This window comes from Falco cherrug, chromosome 4, assembly GCF_023634085.1.
Source record: "Falco cherrug isolate bFalChe1 chromosome 4, bFalChe1.pri, whole genome shotgun sequence".
In the NCBI taxonomy this organism is placed as follows: Eukaryota; Metazoa; Chordata; class Aves; order Falconiformes; family Falconidae; genus Falco; species Falco cherrug.
Window position 1 is genome coordinate 89,730,645 of NC_073700.1, and position 23,802 is coordinate 89,754,446.

General features: G+C 56.7%; 2 protein-coding genes and 1 gene segment (V, D, J or C); all 3 read left to right on the forward strand.

The window, feature by feature from the left end:
* Nucleotides 1–2,417: 2,417 nt before the first annotated feature.
* On the forward strand, nucleotides 2,418–4,205 carry LOC129735941 (uncharacterized). The gene is made up of 2 exons (XM_055708671.1): nucleotides 2,418–2,840; nucleotides 3,378–4,205. The coding sequence occupies exons 1-2, from the start codon at nucleotides 2,789–2,791 to the stop codon at nucleotides 3,968–3,970; spliced, it is 645 nt and encodes a 214-aa protein (XP_055564646.1). The 5' UTR covers nucleotides 2,418–2,788; the 3' UTR covers nucleotides 3,971–4,205.
* Nucleotides 4,206–8,274: 4,069 nt separating this feature from the next.
* LOC129735944 (T cell receptor alpha variable 1-2-like) lies at nucleotides 8,275–10,340 on the forward strand. The segment is given in 2 exon segments: nucleotides 8,275–8,680; nucleotides 9,473–10,340. Coding segments are annotated over 2 exon segments (438 nt in total).
* A 7,081-nt stretch (nucleotides 10,341–17,421) lies between these two features.
* On the forward strand, nucleotides 17,422–19,186 carry LOC129736073 (uncharacterized). Its single transcript, XM_055710231.1, is given in 3 exon segments — nucleotides 17,422–17,683; nucleotides 18,380–18,666; nucleotides 18,668–19,186. Coding segments are annotated over 3 exon segments (846 nt in total). The 5' UTR covers nucleotides 17,422–17,631; the 3' UTR covers nucleotides 19,175–19,186.
* Nucleotides 19,187–23,802: the final 4,616 nt, after the last annotated feature.

The following is a 23,802-nucleotide window of genomic DNA, read 5'->3' on the forward strand; positions in this document are numbered from 1 at the left end:
GGCAGAGGCCCTCGCCGTGAACCGGTGGTAAAGGATCCCTTCTCCAGGCATTCTTTGCATGCGGTTCAAAGCGGCCAGCCAGCACGCTTGCCTCAGCGGTGGTGTCCTGGAGCCCAGGGCAGCACAGGCCGCCAGGGGTTCTCCAGGTGGGTACTTGGAGGGATGGATGAAGCCTGGCTGTAAAGCAGAGGGCAACATGGTGCTGTGGGTTGTGGTTAGGCTGGGCGTGTGCCTCCCCAGCCTCTGTGCCAGTGAGGAAAGCTGTGGAGATTGGTATGGGGGCGACTTTTTCAGCCAAGTCCAAGCCCAGGGGCTTGGAACACAGGAGTGAATCCTCAGCAGAAGGATCCTACTTGTCTTGCTCCTAGGCTCCCCCCAGCATCCACCGAGAGCTGCCGTTGGAGAGAATGGTTCTAGGCAGGAGGCATGATCATGCTCGTGACTTAATTCCTGGCCAAATGAGCCCAAGGAGGGAAGATCCCTCCTTGCCTTGCACCTGGGGGTTGGCTGAACCCTGAGCCTGCAATCTCACCCTGTTCAGATGCATGGATCAGCCTTTGGCAGCTTATAGAAAGCGAGGTGGAGCATGAGCCCAGTGCCAAAGCTGACAAACGGATAGATACGGCGGACACAGAGCCAGGCAATGCTGAAATACCTTTCTGGCTTGACAGATCACAGGCAGAAGGAATTTACGCTGCAGTTCCACCAGAAGCGACCATGCAGGTAGGACACACCAGAAGAGGATTGTTCTCCAAAGGCCTGAGCCATGATCGAGCACTTCCTCCGGGGAGAGGCACCTTTCAGCTTCTGGAGGGCCCTGGGACCGTGCTGTAGACACAGGTTGGAGGTCAGGCAGCTGGGGAGGCAGGGGATGCCTGGTGGCCAGTGGCTGCAGCTGAGTCAGCAGTGTGCCCTTGTGGCAAAGCACACCTACTGCGCTCTGAGATGCCAGCGAAAGCGGAACCAGCACAGGCAGGGAAGTCATCCTTCTCCTCTCTTTGGCACTCCTGAGACCATGCCTGGGCTCCTGCGTTCAGGCTGGGGCTCCTCGGTGTGCAGGCAAGGTACAGGCGTGTTGGAGGGAGTCCAGCGGGAGGCCCCAAGGCAGGCAGGGAGCTTGAGGACATGATGCACTCAGAGCCTGAGGGAACGAGGCCTTAGCAAAAGAAGGCTCAAAGGGAGACCTTATGGGTGTCTACAGCTACGTGCTCTGAGCACGTGGAGAAGATGAAGCCAGGCTCTTCTCCAAGTGCACGGTGCCGGTAGGCCGAGAGGCCACAGACACAGTTTGGAACCTGCGGAATTCTACTGACGTGTGAGAACCTTATTTTCCAGTTCTTTTTGACCCTGAAAAAGCTCAAGGACTGGAATGCACTGTCCATAAATGTTGTGCAGGCTCTGGCCTTGGACGTTTTCAAGACTCGTCTGGACACAGCCCTGACCGGCCCTGTCCAACCTACATCATGCTATGGGAAGAGCAGAAACAGTTTGGCAGGTTTGTTTGATGGGACTGGAAGTAAGGGGAGGACAGCTGGAGATCCAGCTGGTTTGGAGGAAAGGGAAATTGGCAGGGTTACGGTCATCGGGAAAGGCTGTGTGGTGTTGGGTGAGCTTGGCAGAAGCTGATTTATAAGAGGGGTTGAGCAGCGGGGCACAAAGCTTCCTGTGTTGCTTCCTCGAGTACCGATCTTCTTTTGGATAGAAGGAGAAAGTCCACAGTGCCTGTGGGGCTGAGTGGGACAGTTGGTGTCTGCAGGGCTTGGGGGTGTTGAAGATGATGTTTGTAAGAGCTGCAGCCTTGGGCTGTGCTGACAGGAGCTTGGCGCTAGGCACCGTGAAGGCGCTAGGACAGGCCAACCCCACCAAGGCCTTGTGCTGTGAGAGAGAGGACACAGGTATCAGGGAAGGAGAGACTCCCACGACATTGCATGGGGGGATGTGTCAGAGAGGTTGGTCCCCAGCTGCAGGCCTGTCGCCCCTCCACCCTGGCAAGGCAGAAGCTGCTGAGTGCAGGAGCAACAGGTGCCACTGCTGGAGGAGGCAGGAGCACAGCACAGGCATTTCAGGCATGCTAAGAACAAGAATTCTCTCCTCCCTTTCTCGTTCTGGGTTCCCCTGGCAGAGTCGTTTCCTGCAGCTCTGCTCTCTCAGAGCTCCCGGTGGGGACGCGGGCGGGAAACAAGGGAAACAAGGGAAAGGGAAAAACTCCTGTCCTTGGAAGAACAGCACCACGCACCAGGGCAGCCCGGGGTCACCCATAGAAAGCAGTCCTGTGCAGAGAACAAACTAGGCTTCTGGTAGACACCAAGCTGGCCATGAGCCAGTACTGTGCCCCTGCGCCAAGGAGTTCCAAGGGAATCCTCGGCCGCCTCAGACAAAGCATTGCCAAGAGGCCAAGAGAGGCGATTGCTCCCCTTTTCTCAGCACTGCTGGGCAACAGCTGGAGCGGCATCTTCTCGCACACCTTCTCTATGACCCAAGTGGGCTGCAGAGGCAGCAGAAGGCAGGCTCTGAGGCTGCTCCCCGGCACCCGCAGGGCAGCGGGGGCTGCCGCTTCCAGCCCCGGAGCGGGGAGGCAGCTCTGGAAGCTGCTCCATCTCCCGGGCCGAGGGCCCGCTGCTGCCCCAGGCTGCGGCGAGCCCCCGAGCGGCGCCGGCGCCGGGCTCAGCCCCGGGGCGGAGCTGGCGGCGGCGCGGAGCAGAGGAGGCGGCGGAGAGGAGGCGCCGCGGCCGCCGCCCAGAGCCGGGGCTGGCGCGGGGCAGCGAGGCGCGGGCGGCGGAGCGGCGGCATGCGGCGGGGCCGGGGCGCAGGGCTGGCGGGGCTGGCCGCGCTGCTGCTGGGTGCGCGGGGCTGGCGGCGGGGGGCGGGCCGGGGCTCGGCCTGCGGGGGCCCCCGCGGGGCTGCCGTCCCCTCGGGCTTCTGCACGGAGCCCTGCCGCCGCGCCGGGCTCGCGTCCCTCCCTCCCTCTGCTGCCATCCCGCCTTCCCTGCGGAAACTCGCCGTGCTCTCGCTGTCCAGCCCTGCCCGCTGCCTCCTTCCCTCCGCCTTCTGCCGCGGAGCGCCTGCAGCCGCTCCTTCCCCGCTGCTGCTTCCCCTCGGGCTCCTTCCCCGCTGCTGCTTCCCCGCTGCTGCTTCCCCTCGGGCTCCTTCCCTTTGTCCCTGTTTTTGTCCAGTGACTCCACCTGTCACTCTCGCGTTCGTATGTCTGCCAGCCGTTAACGGACACCTCCGTTAATGCACCTGTAGACATCCTCTGGAAACACTTCTCCCCCCGCCATGCCCGAATGTTCCCGACTGGGATTTGCCATGGCGAACGGCAGGCGGGGCAGGGCACAAAGCAGGTTTTGAGGATTCCCCCTTCTTTTTCTCCTCGGCAGTGGCTGTGGGCAGAGCCCAGGTGCAGCAGGAGCCGTCGGCAGAGACCACCGAGGACACCGGCATCGCCATCAGCTGCTCACACCCCAGCATAGGGACAGGAGACTTAATCTACTGGTACCGCCAGCTCCCGGGCCGAGGCCCCGCATTCATCACGAGCGGTCACAAAGGGTCCAGAGAGGTGCAGGACCCTCCGGGGCGGATGTCGGTGGCGACAGACCGCCGGTCCAGCGCCCTGTGGCTCGCCCGGCCCCGGCGCAGGGACGCGGCGGTGTATTACTGCGCCGTGGGAGACACGGGGCTCGGAGCCGGGGCTGCGGCCGGGCACGAACCTCGGCGGCCGGGGCCGGGCGTGTGTGTCGGGGGCGGGGGGACAGCCCCGGCCGGGCCCGCCAGGGGGCGCTGCCGCCTCGCCCCGCCCGGCCGCGGGCGCTTCCCGCCACCGCCTGCGGCACCGGCACCGGCACCGGGATCAGCGGGTGCCCCTTGCAGTCGCTGCCCGGGCTCAGCACCTCTCCTCCTCGAGGGCTGCTGCGCATCGGTGCTCCGAGGCAGCAAACAGCCGCGCTTGGGCCGCGCTGCACGGGGAGCCTGAGAGGGTCTGTGCAAGGCAGCGGGGCGCAGCGTGTTTCCCACCACGCGCTCGTGCTTGCCCAGCACGGGGTCAGAGCCTTGCGGGTACCGTGGCGTCCCCTGGCCTGTCTGAAAAGGCCTGCCGGCATTGTCCCGCAACGCCTTCCCAGAGGGGACCGATTCCCATCCAGGCCACCTCAGGCTGCTTCTCCTCTTGCCAAGGATGCTGAGCTCTTCATGACTTTTAGGAAGGCCAAGTGACACCTCTAGGTCCTCCAAGTGCTGCCATGGCACAGGGAGTTCACGATGTCAAGAATAAAGCGAACGCAAATGCTCCAGCACGATGCTCAGCTTAGTGGGTGTCTCACCTTTGCCTGGCTGCCTTGGGCAAACACAGCAGCAGCTTCCACCCGGTAATTTTCCCCATCCCAAGGACACACACAAAGATCTCAGCTTGGAGTTGTTATTAACACTAACAAGCTCCCTGGGCATTCAAATCAGGCAATTCCCTGCAGATCCTTGTGCATTTCTTCCTGTCAGGCTTTCCTTCTTGGAGATCTGCTGTGTCACCACCATCGTCCCCCAGATGCTGTCCCCAAGATTCCTTGCCAACAGAACAATCCTTTGTGTCTCCTGCTGTTATTTTCCTGCTTCTTCCTGGCTATGCCTGAGTTCCCGATCCTCTCAGCCATGGCCTTCAGTCATGGTGTCACCATACGCAAAGTGCTTGGCAAAAAGCACTGTCATGACAAAGAAGCTCTGCTCCCTGCCAGCGCCGGGAGTGTGGGCAGTGGGCTTTTTGGTCACCTCCTCCCAGGTGGCTCTGCTGCTGCAATGTCCCTTCTGCACCAGGAAGGTTGTTAGACCATTTCTACTGCTGTACTGGGCCAGCATGAGCATGGCGTGTTGGGGTTGGGTTGACCTTGCCTGGCTGCAACGTCTCCCCCACTCTGCTCTATCACTCCCACTACTCACCAGGATGGAAAAATAAGAAGGCTCATGGTTTGTGGCAAGGACAGGGAAATTTTGACCCAGCAGTTGGTGTCACAGGCAAACAGGCTCAGCTTGGAGAAATTAATTTCTTGCCAATCAAATCAGAGTAGGAGAATGAGAAATGAGAATAAATTTTAAAACACCTTCCCTGCAACACTTCCTTATGCCTGGGCTCACCTTCCGTCCTGACGTCCCTACTTCCTCCCCCAGAGGAACACAGGAGGATGTGCAATGGGTGCTGCAGTCAGTTCATAACTCATTCCCTCTGCCGCCTCTTCCTCCTCATGCTCTTTCCCTGCTGTGGTGTGGGGTCCCTCCTGTGGGAGACTGTCCTTCTCCAACACGAGTCCTTTCCGTGGGCTGCAGTTCTTCACAAACTGCTACAGCGTGGATCCCCCGTGGGGCCACAGATCTTGCCAGAAGCCTGCTCCATGATGGGATCTCCATGGGGTCACAGCTTCCTTCAGGGCACATCCACCTGCTGTGGCATGGGTTCCTCCATGGGCTGCAGGTGGATGTCTGCCCCACCCTTAACCTCCATGGGCTGCAGGGGGACAAGCTGCATCACCAGCTCATCAGGGACAACCTGTGTCATGAGCCACACATGAACCTGGAGCACCTCATCCCCTCCTCCTTCTTTGCTGACTTCAGTGCCTGCAGAGTTGTTTCTCTCCCATATTCTCATTCCTCTCTCCCACATGCTCTTGTGCACCACTTTTTCAACCTTCTTAAATGTATTATTGTGGAGGCGCCACCACCGTCACTGACTGGCCCAGCTTTGGTCAGTGGCAGGTCCGTCTTGTAGCCACCTGAAACTGGCTCTGAACAACATGGGGCGGCACTGACTGGCATCTTCTCACAGAAGCCACCCCGGCAGCCCCCCTGCTACCATAACCTTGCCCCATAAACCAAATACATTCCACTCCTCACCTCTGTGAATCAAGTGTTTTCAATTAACAGTCATATATGCCCTTCTCAGACAGTCCACAATGCTCACAAACTCCCCCTTACATCAGCAGGCCACAGCCAGGGCACAGGACACTGTGCAGATCGCGTCCACAGAAGGATTACTCCATTGCGGTTGGTCATGCTTTTAGAGCATTTGCTTCCATTGGAAACAGATCTGACATCATTGCTACTGTGAACCACCGCAAGCTGGACAGAAGTTGACTGCAAATCAGCAGGTAGTAGCAGCTGGGACATCCTGAGTTCTCAGGGTATAAATCAAGGCAATCAGCAGGGGAGTAAGAGAGGTGTAAAGAACCATGGCAGCTCCATCAGTAGGTGGTTTAAATCACCATCAAAAACCCCCAGAACCTCTGGCAGCAGCGCCCTTAGTTTGGACTGTAAAACCTGCATGGATTCTGTACCCGTTTCCTCCATGTCCAAGATCTCCTCGGTCGGGCAGGCAAACCAGGGGGCATGCCAAGGGCCAGGAGCAGCGCCTTGGCGGTGCTGTGGCCAAATGGCTTACTCGTCTGTATGGAGAAATGCCATCCCTCCCTCTTCTACAAGGACCATTGCAGGTGCTATCCTCATTAAGAAGGAACTCCAGCTTGTTACAAGGTTTACTGTGGTTGGGTTAGGAAGTGCAGCTGTGCTGCTGCAGGTGATGGTTCCTTGTAGCACAGCTAGGGAAAAAGGATTTCAGACATGCAAGTGAAATGCCCTGATAAAACATTGCCCTTCAGTCGTGGTCCCTGGCGAGGAGCGACTCCTCTTGGGTCTGCACAGGGAGGCAGGCAGCAGAGGTCCTCCTGCCACATGAGCCGGGCATTGCTGCTGCTCAGCAGGCAGGGGCTGGGGATCTCTTCCACCCCACTAACATAGCCAGGCCCTGTTAGAACAGAAAGTCACAACTGAGACAGCCTGGGGGCAAGCCATTGCTTTGAATTCACAAGGAGAAGTGGTTTCTTGCTGGTACCTTTGTAACGTTGGCTCAGGCACACAATTACAAACTGGCTGCCCCGGCTTCACAGTCCACTTCCAGCCTGCTCCTGCTGCTGTGGGAAGGCCTCCTGCAGAGAGGTGTTTTGCCATAGACCGGGTCAGTACAACGAAAAGAGACCCCTAGTTAAAGAAGTGAGTTTATCTTTACTTACATTTTAAAAAATAGAATAGGAAGTGAAACAAGTAGTAAGTGAAAGGATACAGCAAGAATAAAACAAGGCAATGCACCTAATCACTGCTGCCTATGACAGGCTACAGCAGTTAAGAAAGATACATCACCAATTGCCTTAATACTTTACCGTCATCCGGGTCCACAGCTGCTGGGAGCCCTGGTTACAGTGAGGATTTGGAGAGCCTGTCCCAGCATTTGGGAGGTCCTACACAGGGCATCCACTCGTAGGTGAGGTCTCCAAAGTCACTGTCAGAGGGTCCAGCTCTTATAGTGTTGAATAAACAAGATCACCTGATTTCAAATGCAGAGACATCTGGTTTCACTCTCCTCCCACAGATCCCACCAAAGCCTGGCCAGGGCTACCAGGAGGAACCAAGGGAGCCTCCCTTACCTACTTGATTTTAACCACCGGTTTCCATAGAAGGCCATATATCTGGTTTCACAGCCTTGACCACCTGCCTCCAAGCAAGGAAGGATGCACTCCATCTTTGCAAATGATTATATTCTATCTAAGCTACATCTTTCACTAATGATCATGCATATTTTACCAATGATTGGATACTAAATACATATATATATATATATATATATATAAAACATTTGGTTGGCATGTTCATCTAGATGTCAAAGTTGGCTCCTGGTCCCAGCCAGTCCCCAGCGAGGCTGGTGCGGCTGCAGGAGCTGACACAGCTGTGAAAGTTCATGTGCACAGGCTTGAGAGGCAGAGGGGAAAGGTTCAGCCCTTCGTCCTGCCTCAGCTGGGGACTGTGGTGGCAGCTACAGTGCATTACCAGGAGCCCCTGGCAGGTTTGCAGACATTGGAGAGCAGAGGGCAGCCCACCGTCCTTCTGCCACGGCCTCGGCTGAGCAGCAGGACCCTGAAGGCCTTGTGGGAGCGGGGTTGTGAATGGGGGCTGCTGCGCTCGCCAGCTGTTTTCTGCAGTCCCTGCCAGCTGTGTGAGCCAAGGGCCCTGGGTGAGAAGTGGCAGAGGAGCCCTGCTCCAGGAGCAGGAGGCAGTAAAACCGAGCAGCCCTTTGGCTTGCCTGGGGATAGCGGTTCTGGGGCCCAGGGTGGGACAAGCACCTGGCGCCTGTGGCTAATGTGGGCAGGTGAAGGGACACAGGGGGACTGCCTGTACAACGGAGAGCTGTGTGGCAGTGTCCTCCCCCTGCCAGAGTGCGGGAGCGTGCCTGTCCCTGTACGGCTGGTTTCTGCAGCAGATGCTCTTTACAGAGATGTTTCTCTTCAGGTTCCTGCTCCACGGCCAGAGGGGAAGGGAGAGTGTGCGACACCTGGGTCCGATGCCAGGAGAAGATCACCAGGGATGCCATTCCCTCTGATGGACGGTACCTACACCACGAGGCTCTGGAGAACGTTCTGGTGGTAGAGGCTGGGGGACAGGTGCAACGAGGCCTGCCTGGAGCAGCAGGGAGAGAGTTTTGCTCCGCCCTCTGGGCTGTGGTTTGGAGGCCTCTTTGATCGGGCAGAGGCAGAGGAAGAGGTGAAGTTGCAAGCATCAGGTCCCTCCGGCTGGCAGGTGCCTGCACACCCCGTGAAGGGAGAGCGTGACATGGCCCTGATTGTGCTGGCAGCCCTGGCGGGACTGGCAGCCTTTGGTGAGATGCCACTTCCAGGCTGGGGTGAACGAGGCAAGAGTTTGCGCAGCTGGTGGTGGAAGCACGGAGGTGTCAGTCCTGACGGCCTGGGGGATCAGGGAGTGTTTCTGTAGGGAGAGCCGGGGCTGCAGGTGGGTATGGCAAATAATGTGGGAGATGTCAGGAGTAACGAGCATAAGAGGAAGGACAAGACTTTACCCTGCATTTGCAGGTACCGAGCATTCTTGAGTGTGCTGCTAATACAGTCCAAGCCTGAAAGAGGGAAGACGCTGGGGAACGGAGCTGTGTGGCATCTAGGAGCTTCTCTCCTAGGTGTGCTGGAGAAAAGGTTACCAGCCTCTGCAGGGCTGTCTCTAAACCTCGGGGGACAAACAGAGAAGGCTAACTAGAGTCAAGGAGAGCTGAAATGCTGTACAGGGACAGGGCAAGGGCAGAGGACGTGGTGTGTCATATGGAGGAGCTTCGCTAGCAAGAAGATACAGTCAGAGGTGGGAGAAGGACAGCTCATGGCTGCCGCTGCTGAAGGAGACAGCAGCAGTTAACATAGCTCAGAGGCAGATACGGAGAGAAAGAGTGGCTGGAAAGACATGTGCGCACTGCTGGAAAGCAGGATGATCTGGGCGGTGAGGAGTGGCAAGCAGCTGCAGAAAGAAGGGTGCAGGGACAAGCAGCTCAGCATCTCAGAGCCTGGGAAAAGTGAGATGGAGAGCGGGGACAGTGAGCAAGCCCAGGAAGTGACAGATGGACTGGTGCACAGGCAAGCAAGGCTGAAAGATATTTCTGGCTTTACAGGTCATGCCCAAAAGGACTCTGTGCTCCAGTTCCCTGCAGAAATGACCATCCAGAGAGGACACAGCACAGCTCTGCACTGCAATTTCTCCACCAGTTCTGCCAATCCCTACATCTTCTGGTACCAGCAGCGCCAGACGCAGTCCCCTCAGATGCTGCTGCAGGGAGTGTACAAATGGAAACCGCAGGTGGATTCAGGGAGGTTCTCGTCTTCACTGTCTGTGGAGACCTCCCAGGTGGTTCTGCATGTGCGGGATGCTGAGCTCCAGGACAGCGCTGCCTATTTCTGTGCACTGAGCCCACAGTGGTGCCCACAGCACGCAGCAGCGCATAGAAACATGGGCGGTGCTGTGAGGGGCACATCCCTCCCTGCCACTGCTTGCCTGGAGCTCTGAGCTCAGCCTACTCAGCAGCAGCACCTGGGGGCTGTGGTGAGGCTGGGCCTCTGCCTCCCCAGCCTGTACTGCTGTGAGGCACAGGCCTGTGTGACTTGTGCAGCTGCGTCTGGATCCAGGCTCTTTGATGATGAGAAGCGCTCAAGAAAGCACCGCAGAGTGGACGTTTTCAAGGCCCTTCCAGATATCGAGCCTGTCCACATCTCAAGCCTATGTGTGGAGGATAATGCAAAGCTGGAGAACATCCCCTTTGCTGCAGCCACCCAAAGAATTCCCATGGTACCAGGAAAAGAAAGGAAAAGAAACATTAAATCCCTCAGTGGTAGCAGCTCCCGCCTGACCTTGGTGATCTCCTCAGGGGTCTGGGACCAGCCCCTGCCCTTGCAGAGGGAGCAGTTCCACAGTGACACACTCATGTGGCCGCAGAAGGGGTGTGTCTGGGACAAGCCAGACTCCCCTTGGGCCGCAGCCGCTGAGGCTGGGGCATCAGAAGTGATGTAGCAGTGAGCCTGTCTCTAGGCTCACGTGAAGGCAAATACCCTCTCTTGTAAAGGCAGAGAAAGGCAGGAGCAACATTAATTTACAGAGCAGCTGAGCAAATGGTTTGGCTGCCCTGTGAATGCTCACGCATTCTTGTTATTTTTCCCCTGTTTTAATTGATGTGCTGGCCTTTGCTCTGCTGCTGTTTTGCCTGCAGGTGCGGGTGCGGTAATTGCCCGTAGCAAGAGGGAGCTGCCAGCAGCCTCCTCTGTGCGCCTTGAGCTGGCTGGCTTTATCCTGCAGACACAAAACAGGTTTTGCACATAATCACACCAGGGTAATGACAGTGCACGTGTTTCACCTAAGGCTGTGGTAGCGGACGGGCTGCAGGGATGGCTTCTGCGAGAAGCTGCCAGAAGCTGCCCCCATGTCAGAGCCATAGACAGAGCCAATGACAGCCGGCTCCAAGGCGGTCCTGCTGCTGGCCAAAGCAGAGCTAATCAGCAGCGCTGGCAGCGCCTCTCTGATAACATATGCAAGAAGGGGTAAAAGGTGCTGTGCATCACCTGCGAGAGAAGAGTCAGAAAATGTGAGAGAAACAACTTGGCAGGCACCGAGGTCTTTGAGGAAGGAGGGGGAGCCGGTGCCTGAAGTGCCAGAGCAGATACTCCCCTGCAGCCATGGAGAAGACACTGGTGACACAGCTTGTCTTGTGCCAACCCACGGAGGACTATGATGCAGCACATACCCACCCTGCAGCCCACGGAGGACCTCATGCCACAACAGGTGGAGATGCCCTGAAGGAAGCTGCAGAGCATAGAGAACCCTGTGCTGGAGGAGGCTCCTCAGAGAAACTGCGGCCCACAGAGAGGAGCCTACGGAGGAGACATTTTTCTAGCAGGACCTGTACAGCAGGGGGGACCCAGACTGGAACAATCCATTCCTGAAGGACTGCAGACCGTGGAAAGGACTTTATGAAGAATGGCAGTGCATGGGAAGGACCCATTTGGAGAACTTTGTCAAGGACTGCCTCCCAGAGGAGGGAGTAATGTAAGTCTACGAGATACTGCTTTTAATAAAAAGTTCCTCTAGCTTTCAGTGGTGAGTGAACTCGCACAACTTGGTAGTTTCCACAGTCAGAGTAGATGAATATGAATTTGTTAATTTCCAACCCTCTAACACTGAGTGGAGGGTAATCTACTTAACGGTTACACAATCTTACTGGTCAACTACACATGCTCGTTGAGGAAGGGTGTCTTTGTGGGCCGAGGCATCTGGTGTAAGGGCTGTGAGTTATAGTATTATAATGAAGGCAGTTTGCTTAAGGACAAATCTCTTGCTACCTGTGCAACAAGGATGAGGGACAACTTTCCTGGATGTAATTCTTCTGCAGAGTCACCTTGTCCCAAGCAGCAATTGCCTCAGCTAATTATCCTTGATAGTTCTTTGCATGGCACATCCTGAATCAAAAGTATGTGGATGTTCTCTTTCTTCAAGAAGATGTGCAGATTATTAAACAAAACCGTATGTCCATATAGTATTGTTCATTAGCTTATACATTCTGGTTAAAAAATTTTGTACCATGCCCAAAAGCCAGGGACCTACAGTCCTACACCAGGACCCAGTTGCTTGCTTTACAGGCCAGCCCGGGTTACTGAAAGGCAAATGCCCCTGCTGGATAACCCCAGGCTCTAGGAGTGTTTGGCTTGGTGGAGACCTGTCAGCAAGCCCTGAAGGCAGCCAGTCCTGCTCTGAGGCTACTGTCCTGGAGGGAGGGGGCTGCATAATGTGGGGGGCAAAGTCCTCCCCGCTGTGAGCTGGGTGGATGTGGGAGGAATATTTTCCCCCGCTGGATATGGAAAGCCTTTCCTGCTAAGGGATCGCGGCCTGTGATATGTAGCAGGGCACTCTGGAAGCCCACCCCAACTTGTAAGTAGCTCGTTTCCTCCTGGCTGCAAGGTTAGAAAGACTTTTGGAGACAACTCTTCTGCCTCTGCCCCCAACAGCCCCTTCCCAACTGTGTTACCGGTCATTGCTTTCGTCTTGGGGTGATGGTGCAGATTGCCATGAATTAGGGTTACTTCTGCCCCAGTATCCAGCAGAGCCGTAACACGGTGAGTGTTGTGCTGGCTCCGCAGTGTCACAAGCAGAACTCAAGGGCTGTGTTCATTCCCGCCCCTGGCCAGCCCTGTCCCTGCCCCAGGGCTGAAGAGGGGACACCCCTTCCCTGGGCTGGTTTGCAGGTGAGGAGGGATGCCACCCCGTGTGCCCCCTGCTCCCACACCACCATGTGCTGCCCAGATGCGTTTGAGCTACCGCGCCTGCATCTCACCTGGGGCTGCTGCTTCAGCTCCGAACATCCCCACGTCCACCTCCAGCACGGATGCCACAACCAACACAGCACAGGTTCTCCTTGCCTTTTCCTTGTGCGGGCCCACGCTGCCTGAAACAAGTTAATTGTTCAGGGGGGCTGGGACATTCCGATAATCCCTCCTCACTTCCCGCTTCACCAGGAAAACCACCTAGGCCACGTGTCCCGTAACAGCCTTCCATGGCTGTGTGCGCGGGCCCAGTCGGGCATTTGCTCTGTCTCTGCTTCACTATTGAATAATGGGCCATATACGATTTATTTAAAGAACATGTGCTCATGTTTGTCTGAGGAGACCCTTATTGTTAACTTGAGGGTGTACTAAATCCTTGAATGGGTGACACAGGGAGGGTGCTAAATTGTCCAGGCATGAGATATCTTAATATTGTTAACTTGAAGATGTACTAAATCCTTGAATGGGTGACAGAGGGAATGTTGTGCTAATTGTCCAGGTGTGAAATATGTTAATGAGTTCATGGAAAGTTAATGAATAGACATGAGTGACTTGTATAAAGAAGGGGCTGAAAGGTTCCCTTGCTGTGCATGACTTTGGTGGAGCGATCTCCCATGCACCCACCGCTGCCAAATAAAGATAACCTGCGCTTGCTCATATATTGCTAGAGTGATTCTTTAAATCACTGTCCTTCCCCTGCAAAGGCATTTCCCACGGGGACCTGCCAGCTGCACCAAATGTTTTGCACCAGGAGCTGCTGGTTTGATTCCCAGTGGAAAGGCACCCAGACTCTGTAAATGGCCATTTCTTATCCCAGAGAATGCCACTGAAGAAAGAGATGGCAGTACAGATAATCCTATGTCCTTCAGACGCTGGGACCCCTAAGCTACGTGCTGTCAAATAGGTGGCTCCAGTCAGGGCACAGCACACCACGCTCGTCCTGCCCATGAAAAGGTCACCCCTTCTTGGTCAGTCAAACTCTAAGACGATTGTCATGAAATAAAACAGCCCTATTCAGCATTTCTGCTGCGAAACAGAAGCCATGTTCACATGAGACCTTCCTGCTGCACTTCAGATAGAGGCAAGGACACAAGGGCAGTGCAATCACTGGCACCAAGCCGAAGCTGCCTGAAAGCTCATCGGCTGCAATGGACGGGCTGAGTTTGTCCCCTGGCCAAGGGATCTGTGCAGAACAACACGGGCCTGAAGGCCAGGCTCTGCTTGTAGCAGGGCACAGCAGAGGCCAGGGCCTCCTCAGGATACCTGGATCACCAACTCCCTGACCTACGGTGATGTGGGGGTGAGGGTGATGGCACCCTGCTGGTTGTTTCCCTCATGTGAAGAAATGCCAGCTCTTGACCCTGCTCAGAGCAGCTTTCACATCCTCCTTTCTTAGGGTGTAAACCAAGGTGTTGAGCAGAAGAGGAAGAACCACGCAGAGAACAGCCGCTACTCTGCCTAGTGACCTTTTCTCGGGGGCTCCCGTGTAGGTGAAGACACATGAGGCATAGAACCAGGCCACAGCATTGAAATGAGAAGCGCAGCCTGAGACAGCTCAGTGCCCGTCTTCTGCACAGAAGAGCTGCAGCATGATTTAAATCTCCATTGGAAAGGACAACCGCTGGCAGCAATGCCCTTAGTTTGAGGTCTAAAACTTGGGTGGATCCTGTGCCCCTTTTCTATCTTTCCATGGTCTCCGTTGGGCAAGCAAGCTAGAGGTCGTGCCAAGAGCCAGTAGCAGCGCTCTGGCAGGGCTTTGGCAAAAGGCCTTACTTGCCAGGCACGCAACAGAAACGCCCTTATAATGGTGTTGGCCTTTTCACATTTTTGCTATGCTTGTATGTGCTTCATTAGCCATAATCCCCTCTCGGTGGAGGACAGGGGTGTAGGGATTTCCATCCTTCCACTTGTACATTTCTGTCAAGACATCGGGGTTTTCGTGGAGGAAATAGGATATGAGGCTGTGGTGGCTGCCAAGAGACACTTCTCCCCACCCGAAGGGATGAGATTTACAGGTAAAGGGAATTCTAGGTATGTTCCCCCAGCACTGCAGCCAATTCCTGAGCACAAGGTCTGTGGTGGAGAGGAAGCCTGCACGGCTCTAGTAGCTCACTCAGCTGTTCAGAGTCGACGTTCTTGGGCTTCAGAAGCACAGAGGAAAACCTGGTTTGTGCAGCGGCAGAGGCCCTCGCCGTGAACCGGTGGTAAAGGATCCCTTCTCCAGGCATTCTTTGCATGCGGTTCAAAGCGGCCAGCCAGCACGCTTGCCTCAGCGGTGGTGTCCTGGAGCCCAGGGCAGCACAGGCCGCCAGGGGTTCTCCAGGTGGGTACTTGGAGGGATGGATGAAGCCTGGCTGTAAAGCAGAGGGCAACATGGTGCTGTGGGTTGTGGTTAGGCTGGGCGTGTGCCTCCCCAGCCTCTGTGCCAGTGAGGAAAGCTGTGGAGATTGGTATGGGGGCGACTTTTTCAGCCAAGTCCAAGCCCAGGGGCTTGGAACACAGGAGTGAATCCTCAGCAGAAGGATCCTACTTGTCTTGCTCCTAGGCTCCCCCCAGCATCCACTGAGAGCTGCCGTTGGAGAGAATGGTTCTAGGCAGGAGGCATGATCGTGCTCGTGACTTAATTCCTGGCCAAATGAGCCCAAGGAGGGAAGATCCCCTCCTTGCCTTGCACCTGGGGGTTGGCTGAACCCTGAGCCTGCAATCTCACCCTGTTCAGATGCATGGATCAGCCTTTGGCAGCTTATAGAAAGCGAGGTGGAGCATGAGCCCAGTGCCAAAGCTGACAAACGGATAGATACGGCGGACACGGAGCCAGGCAATGCTGAAATACCTTTCTGGCTTGACAGATCACAGGCAGAAGGAATTTACGCTGCAGTTCCACCAGAAGCGACCATGCAGGTAGGACACACCAGAAGAGGATTGTTCTCCAAAGGCCTGAGCCATGATCGAGCACTTCCTCCGGGGAGAGGCACCTTTCAGCTTCTGGAGGGCGCTGGGACCGTGCTGTAGACACAGGTTGGAGGTCAGGCAGCTGGGGAGGCAGGGGATGCCTGGTGGCCAGTGGCTGCAGGTGAGTCAGCAGTGTGCCCTTGTGGCAAAGCACACCTACTGCGCTCTGAGATGCCAGCGAAAGCGGAGCCAGCACAGGCAGGGAAGTCATCCTTCTCCTCTCTTTGGCACTCCTGAGACCATGCCTGGGCTCCTGCGTTCAGGCTGGGGCTCCTCGGTGTGCAGGCAAGGTACAGGCGTGTTGGAGGGAGTCCAGCGGGAGGCCCCAAGGCAGGCAGGGAGCTTGAGGGCATGATGTACTCAGAGCCTGAGGGAACGAGGCCTTAGCAAAAGAAGGCTCAAAGGGAGACCTTATGGGTGTCTACAGCTACGTGCTCTGAGCACGTGGAGAAGATGAAGCCAGGCTCTTCTCCAAGTGCACGGTGCCGGTAGGCCGAGAGGCCACAGACACAGTTTGGAACCTGCGGAATTCTACTGACGTGTGAGGACCTTATTTTCCAGTTCTTTTTGACCCTGAAAAAGCTCAAGGACTGGAATGCACTGTCCATAAATGTTGTGCAGGCTCTGGCCTTGGACGTTTTCAAGACTTGTCTGGACACAGCCCTGACCGGCCCTGTCCAACCTACATCACGCTATGGGAAGAGCAGAAACAGTTTGGCAGGTTTGTTTGATGGGACTGGCAGTAAGGGCAGGACAGCTGGAGATCCAGCTGGTTTGGAGGAAAGGGAAATTGGCAGGGTTACGGTCATCGGGAAAGGCTGTGTGGTGTTGGGTGAGCTTGGCAGAAGCTGATTTATAAGAGGGGTTGAGCAGCGGGGCACAAAGCTTCATGTGTTGCTTCCTCGAGTACCGATCTTCTTTTGGATAGAAGGAGAAAGTCCACAGTGCCTGTGGGGCTGAGTGGGACAGTTGGTGTCTGCAGGGCTTGGGGGTGTTGAAGATGATGTTTGTAAGAGCTGCAGCCTTGGGCTGTGCTGACAGGAGCTTGGCGCTAGGCACCGTGAAGGCGCTAGGACAGGCCAACCCCACCAAGGCCTTGTGCTGTGAGAGAGAGGACACAGGCATCAGGGAAGGAGAGACTCCCACGACATTGCATGGGGGGATGTGTCAGAGAGGTTGGTCCCCAGCTGCAGGCCTGTCGCCCCTCCACCCTGGCAAGGCAGAAGCTGCTGAGTGCAGGAGCAACAGGTGCCACTGCTGGAGGAGGCAGGAGCACAGCACAGGCATTTCAGGCATGCTAAGAACAAGAATTCTCTCCTCCCTTTCTCGTTCTGGGTTCCCCTGGCAGAGTCGTTTCTGGCAGCTCTGCTCTCTCAGAGCTCCCGGTGGGGATGCGGGCGGGAAACAAGGGAAACAAGGGAAAGGGAAAAACTCCTGTCCTTGGAAGAACAGCACCACGCACCAGGGCAGCCCGGGGTCACCCATAGAAAGCAGTCCTGTGCAGAGAACAAACTAGGCTTCTGGTAGACACCAAGCTGGCCATGAGCCAGTACTGTGCCCCTGCGCCAAGGAGTTCCAAGGGAATCCTCGGCCGCCTCAGACAAAGCATTGCCAAGAGGCCAAGAGAGGCGATTGCTCCCCTTTTCTCAGCACTGCTGGGCAACAGCTGGAGCGGCATCTTCTCGCACACCTTCTCTATGACCCAAGTGGGCTGCAGAGGCAGCAGAAGGCAGGCTCTGAGGCTGCTCCCCGGCACCCGCAGGGCAGCGGGGGCTGCCGCTTCCAGCCCCGGAGCGGGGAGGCAGCTCCGGAAGCTGCTCCATCTCCCGGGCCGAGGCCCCGCTGCTGCCCCAGGCTGCGGCGAGCCCCCGAGCGGCGCCGGCGCCGGGCTCAGCCCCGGGGCGGAGCTGGCGGCGGCGCGGAGCAGAGGAGGCGGCGGAGAGGAGGCGCCGCGGCCGCCGCCCAGAGCCGGGGCTGGCGCGGGGCAGCGAGGCGCGGGCGGCGGAGCGGCGGCATGCGGCGGGGCCGGGGCGCAGGGCTGGCGGGGCTGGCCGCGCTGCTGCTGGGTGCGCGGGGCTGGCGGCGGGGGGCGGGCCGGGGCTCGGCCTGCGGGGGCCCCCGCGGGGCTGCCGTCCCCTCGGGCTTCTGCACGGAGCCCTGCCGCCGCGCCGGGCTCGCGTCCCTCCCTCCCTCTGCTGCCATCCCGCCTTCCCTGCGGAAACTCGCCGTGCTCTCGCTGTCCAGCCCTGCCCGCTGCCTCCTTCCCTCCGCCTTCTGCCGCGGAGCGCCTGCAGCCGCTCCTTCCCCGCTGCTGCTTCCCCTCGGGCTCCTTCCCCGCTGCTGCTTCCCCTCGGGCTCCTTCCCCGCTGCTGCTTCCCCTCGGGCTCCTTCCCCGCTGCTGCTTCCCCGCTGCTGCTTCCCCTCGGGCTCCTTCCCCGCTGCTGCTTCTCCTCGGGCTCCTTCCCCGCTGCTGCTTCCCCTCGGGCTCCTTCCCCGCTGCTGCTTCCCCGCTGCTGCTTCCCCTCGGGCTCCTTCCCTTTGTCCCTGTTTTTCTCCAGTGACTCCACCTGTCACTCTCGCGTTCGTATGTCTGCCAGCCGTTAACGGACACCTCCGTTAATGCACCGCTAGACATCCTCTGGAAACTCTTCTCCCCCCGCCATGCCCGAACGTTCCTGGCTGGGATTTGCCATGGCGAACGGCAGGCGGGGCAGGGCACAAAGCAGGTTTTGAGGATTCCCCCTTCTTTTTCTCCTCGGCAGTGGCTGTGGGCAGAGCCCAGGTGCAGCAGGAGCCGTCGGCAGAGACCACCGAGGACACCGGCATCGCCATCAGCTGCTCACACCCCAGCATACGGACAGAAGAGTCGATAGTGTGGTACCGCCAGCTCCCGGGCCGAGGCCCCGCACTCATCACGAGCGGTCACAAAGGGTCCAGAGAGGTGCAGGACCCTCCGGGGCGGATGTCGGTGGCGGCAGACCGCCGGTCCAGCGCCCTGTGGCTCGCCCGGCCCCGGCGCAGGGACGCGGCGGTGTATTACTGCGCCGTGGGAGACACGGGGCTCGGAGCCGGGGCTGCGGCCGGGCACGAACCTCGGCGGCCGGGGCCGGGCGTGTGTGTCGGGGGCGGGGGGACAGCCCCGGCCGGGCCCGCCAGGGGGCGCTGCCGCCTCGGCCCGCCCGGCCGCGGGCGCTTCCCGCCACCGCCTGCGGCACCGGCACCGGGATCAGCGGGTGCCCCTTGCAGTCGCTGCCCGGGCTCAGCACCTCTCCTCCTCGAGGGCTGCTGCGCATCGGTGCTCCGAGGCAGCAAACAGCCGCGCTTGGGCCGCGCTGCACGGGGAGCCTGAGAGGGTCTGTGCAAGGCAGCGGGGCGCAGCGTGTTTCCCACCACGCGCTCGTGCTTGCCCAGCACGGGGTCAGAGCCTTGCGGGTACCGTGGCGTCCCCTGGCCTGTCTGAAAAGGCCTGCCGGCATTGTCCCGCAACGCCTTCCCAGAGGGGACCGATTCCCATCCAGGCCACCTCAGGCTGCTTCTCCTCTTGCCAAGGATGCTGAGCTCTTCATGACTTTTAGGAGGGCCAAGTGACACCTCTAGGTCCTCCAAGTGCTGCCATGGCACAGGGAGTTCACGATGTCAAGAATAAAGCGAACGCAAATGCTCCAGCACGATGCTCAGCTTAGTGGGTGTCTCACCTTTGCCTGGCTGCCTTGGGCAAACACAGCAGCAGCTTCCACCCGGTAATTTTCCCCATCCCAAGGACGCACACAAAGATCTCAGCTTGGAGTTGTTATTAACACTAACAAGCTCCCTGGGCATTCAAATCAGGCAATTCCCTGCAGATCCTTGTGCATTTCTTCCTGTCAGGCTTTCCTTCCTGGAGATCTGCTGTGTCACCACCATCGTCCCCCAGATGCTGTCCCCAAGATTCCTTGCCAACAGAACAATCCTTTGTGTCTCCTGCTGTTATTTTCCTGCTTCTTCCTGGCTATGCCTGAGTTCCCGATCCTCTCAGCCATGGCCTTCAGTCATGGTGTCACCATACGCAAAGTGCTTGGCAAAAAGCACTGTCATGACAAAGAAGCTCTGCTCCCTGCCAGCGCCGGGAGTGTGGGCAGTGGGCTTTTTGGTCACCTCCTCCCAGGTGGCTCTGCTGCTGCAATGTCCCTTCTGCAAAGGGAAGTTTGTTAGCTGTAGAGGAATTATAGAGCAATGAAGTCCTGTTAATTAACATTGATAATACACAGCTGTGAGCTGCCTTCAGGGTCGGTGGGTTGGCTGATGTGGATAATGTGCAGCTGTGGCTGGTTCCTGCTAAGTAGTTAAATAGCTCTAAGGGGTATGGAAGGGGACCACTGGATGAAGAGAGACCTGGAAGAAGCAGAGGGAGGAGAAAGAGTGCACGTGTGTTCTGGATGTATAAAAAACCAAGGAGAGTGCCAGGGAGATGTGTGAAGTAGAAGGGGGGGCTGGATAAGGTAGAGGCTGGCTGCAAGAGGAGCCCTGGGTGAAGAGAGAATCCAGATGCAGCAGAGGAACGCAGCAGGGTGTACTGGCCTGAAGAGGATGAGGAAACAGCATGGACAGTAGATGACCTTGTGAAACCTTGTGAGGGATTGGCAGCTCTGCCGGGGCAAGATGCGGGAGCTACTTATTGAAGTTAAGGGGGTATGTGATGGTAAAAGCCTTGTTGCAGCTGGCTAGTTTGGATACTGCTGTGACAGTTAACTATCTCTACTGCTGTACTGGGCCAGCATGAGCATGGCGTGTTGGGGTTGGGTTGACCTTGCCTGGCTGCAACGTCTCCCCCACTCTGCTCTATCACTCCCACTACTCACCAGGATGGAAAAATAAGAAGGCTCATGGTTTGTGGCAAGGACAGGGAAATTTTGACCCAGCAGTTGGTGTCACAGGCAAACAGGCTCAGCTTGGAGAAATTAATTTCTTGCCAATCAAATCAGAGTAGGAGAATGAGAAATGAGAATAAATTTTAAAACACCTTCCCTGCAACACTTCCTTATGCCTGGGCTCACCTTCCGTCCTGACGTCCCTACTTCCTCCCCCAGAGGAACACAGGAGGATGTGCAATGGGTGCTGCAGTCAGTTCATAACTCATTCCCTCTGCCGCCTCTTCCTCCTCATGCTCTTTCCCTGCTGCGGTGTGGGGTCCCTCCCGTGGGAGACTGTCCTTCTCCAACACGAGTCCTTTCCGTGGGCTGCAGTTCTTCACAAACTGCTACAGCATGGATCCCCCGTGGGGCCACAGATCTTGCCAGAAGCCTGCTCCATGATGGGATCTCCATGGGGTCACAGCTTCCTTCAGGGCACATCCACCTGCTGTGGCATGGGCTCCTCCATGGGCTGCAGGTGGATGTCTGCCCCACCCTTAACCTCCATGGGCTGCAGGGGGACAAGCTGCATCACCAGCTCATCAGGGACAACCTGTGTCATGAGCCACACATGAACCTGGAGCACCTCATCCCCTCCTCCTTCTTTGCTGACTTCAGTGCCTGCAGAGTTGTTTCTCTCCCATATTCTCATTCCTCTCTCCCACATGCTCTTGTGCACCACTTTTTCAACCTTCTTAAATGTATTATTGTGGAGGCACCACCACCGTCACTGACTGGCCCAGCTTTGGTCAGTGGCAGGTCCGTCTTGTAGCCACCTGAAACTGGCTCTGAACAACATGGGGCGGCACTGACTGGCATCTTCTCACAGAAGCCACCCCTGCAGCCCCCCTGCTACCATAACCTTGCCCCATAAACCAAATACATTCCACTCCTCACCTCTGTGAATCAAGTGTTTTCAATTAACAGTCATATATGCCCTTCTCAGACAGTCCACAATGCTCACAAACTCCCCCTTACATCAGCAGGCCACAGCCAGGGCACAGGACACTGTGCAGATCGCGTCCACAGAAGGATTACTCCATTGCGGTTGGTCATGCTTTTAGAGCATTTGCTTCCATTGGAAACAGATCTGACATCATTGCTACTGTGAACCACCACAAGCTGGACAGAAGTTGATTGCAAATCAGCAGATAGTAGCAGCTGGGACATCCTGAGTTCTCAGGGTATAAATCAAGGCAATCAGCAGGGGAGTAAGAGAGGTGTAAAGAACCATGGCAGCTCCATCAGTAGGTGGTTTAAATCACCATCAAAAAACCCCAGAACCTCTGGCAGCAGCGCCCTTAGTTTGGACTGTAAAACCTGCATGGATTCTGTACCCGTTTCCTCCATGTCCAAGATCTCCTCGGTTGGGCAGGCAAACCAGGGGGCATGCCAAGGGCCAGGAGCAGCGCTTTGGCAGTGCTGTGGCCAAATGGCTTACTCGTCTGTATGGAGAAATGCCATCCCTCCCTCTTCTACAAAGACCATTGCAGGTGCTATCCTCATTAAGAAGGAACTCCAGCTTGTTACAAGGTTTACTGTGGTTGGGTTAGGAAGTGCAGCTGTGCTGCTGCAGGTGATGGTTCCTTGTAGCACAGCTAGGGAAAAAGGATTTCAGACATGCAAGTGAAATGCCCTGATAAAACATTGCCCTTCAGTCGTGGTCCCTGGCGAGGAGCGACTCCTCTTGGGTCAGCACAGGGAGGCAGGCAGCAGAGGTCCTCCTGCCACATGAGCCGGGCATTGCTGCTGCTCAGCAGGCAGGGGCTGGGGATCTCTTCCACCCCACTAACATAGCCAGGCCCTGTTAGAACAGAAAGTCACAACTGAGACAGCCTGGGGGCAAGCCATTGCTTTGAATCCACAAGGAGAAGTGGTTTCTTGCTGGTACCTTTGTAACGTTGGCTCAGGCACACAATTACAAACTGGCTGCCCCGGCTTCACAGTCCACTTCCAGCCTGCTCCTGCTGCTGTGGGAAGGCCTCCTGCAGAGAGGTGTTTTGCCATAGACCGGGTCAGTACAACGAAAAGCGACCCCTAGTTAAAGAAGTGAGTTTATCTTTACTTACATTTTAAAAAATAGAATAGGAAGTGAAACAAGTAGTAAGTGAAAGGATACAGCAAGAATAAAACAAGGCAATGCACCTAATCACTGCTGCCTATGACAGGCTACAGCAGTTAAGAAAGATACATCACCAATTGCCTTAATACTTTACCGTCATCCGGGTCCACAGCTGCTGGGAGCCCTGGTTACAGTGAGGATTTGGAGAGCCTGTCCCAGCATTTGGGAGGTCCTACACAGGGCATCCACTCATAGGTGAGGTCTCCAAAGTCACTGTCAGAGGGTCCAGCTCTTATAGTGTTGAATAAACAAGATCACCTGATTTCAAATGCAGAGACATCTGGTTTCACTCTCCTCCCACAGATCCCACCAAAGCCTGGCCAGGGCTACCAGGAGGAACCAAGGGAGCCTCCCTTACCTACTTGATTTTAACCACCGGTTTCCATAGAAGGCCATATATCTGGTTTCACAGCCTTGACCACCTGCCTCTAAGCAAGGAAGGATGCACTCCATCTTTGCAAATGATTATATTCTATCTAAGCTACATCTTTCACTAATGATCATGCATATTTTACCAATGATTGGATACTAAATACAGATATATATATATAAAACATTTGGCTGGCATGTTCATCTAGATGTCAAAGTTGGCTCCTGGTCCCAGCCAGTCCCCAGCGAGGCTGGTGCGGCTGCAGGAGCTGACACAGCTGTGAAAGTTCATGTGCACAGGCTTGAGAGGCAGAGGGGAAAGGTTCAGCCCTTCGTCCTGCCTCAGCTGGGGACTGTGGTGGCAGCTACAGTGCATTACCAGGAGCCCCTGGCAGGTTTGCAGACATTGGAGAGCAGAGGGCAGCCCACCGTCCTTCTGCCACGGCCTCGGCTGAGCAGCAGGACCCTGAAGGCCTTGTGGGAGCGGGGTTGTGAACGGGGGCTGCTGCGCTCGCCAGCTGTTTTCTGCAGTCCCTGCCAGCTGTGTGAGCCAAGGGCCCTGGGTGAGAAGTGGCAGAGGAGCCCTGCTCCAGGAGCAGGAGGCAGTAAAACCGAGCAGCCCTTTGGCTTGCCTGGGGATAGCGGTTCTGGGGCCCAGGGTGGGACAAGCACCTGGCGCCTGTGGCTAATGTGGGCAGGTGAAGGGACACAGGGGGACTGCCTGTACAACGGAGAGCTGTGTGGCAGTGTCCTCCCCCTGCCAGAGTGCGGGAGCGTGCCTGTCCCTGTGCGGCTGGTTTCTGCA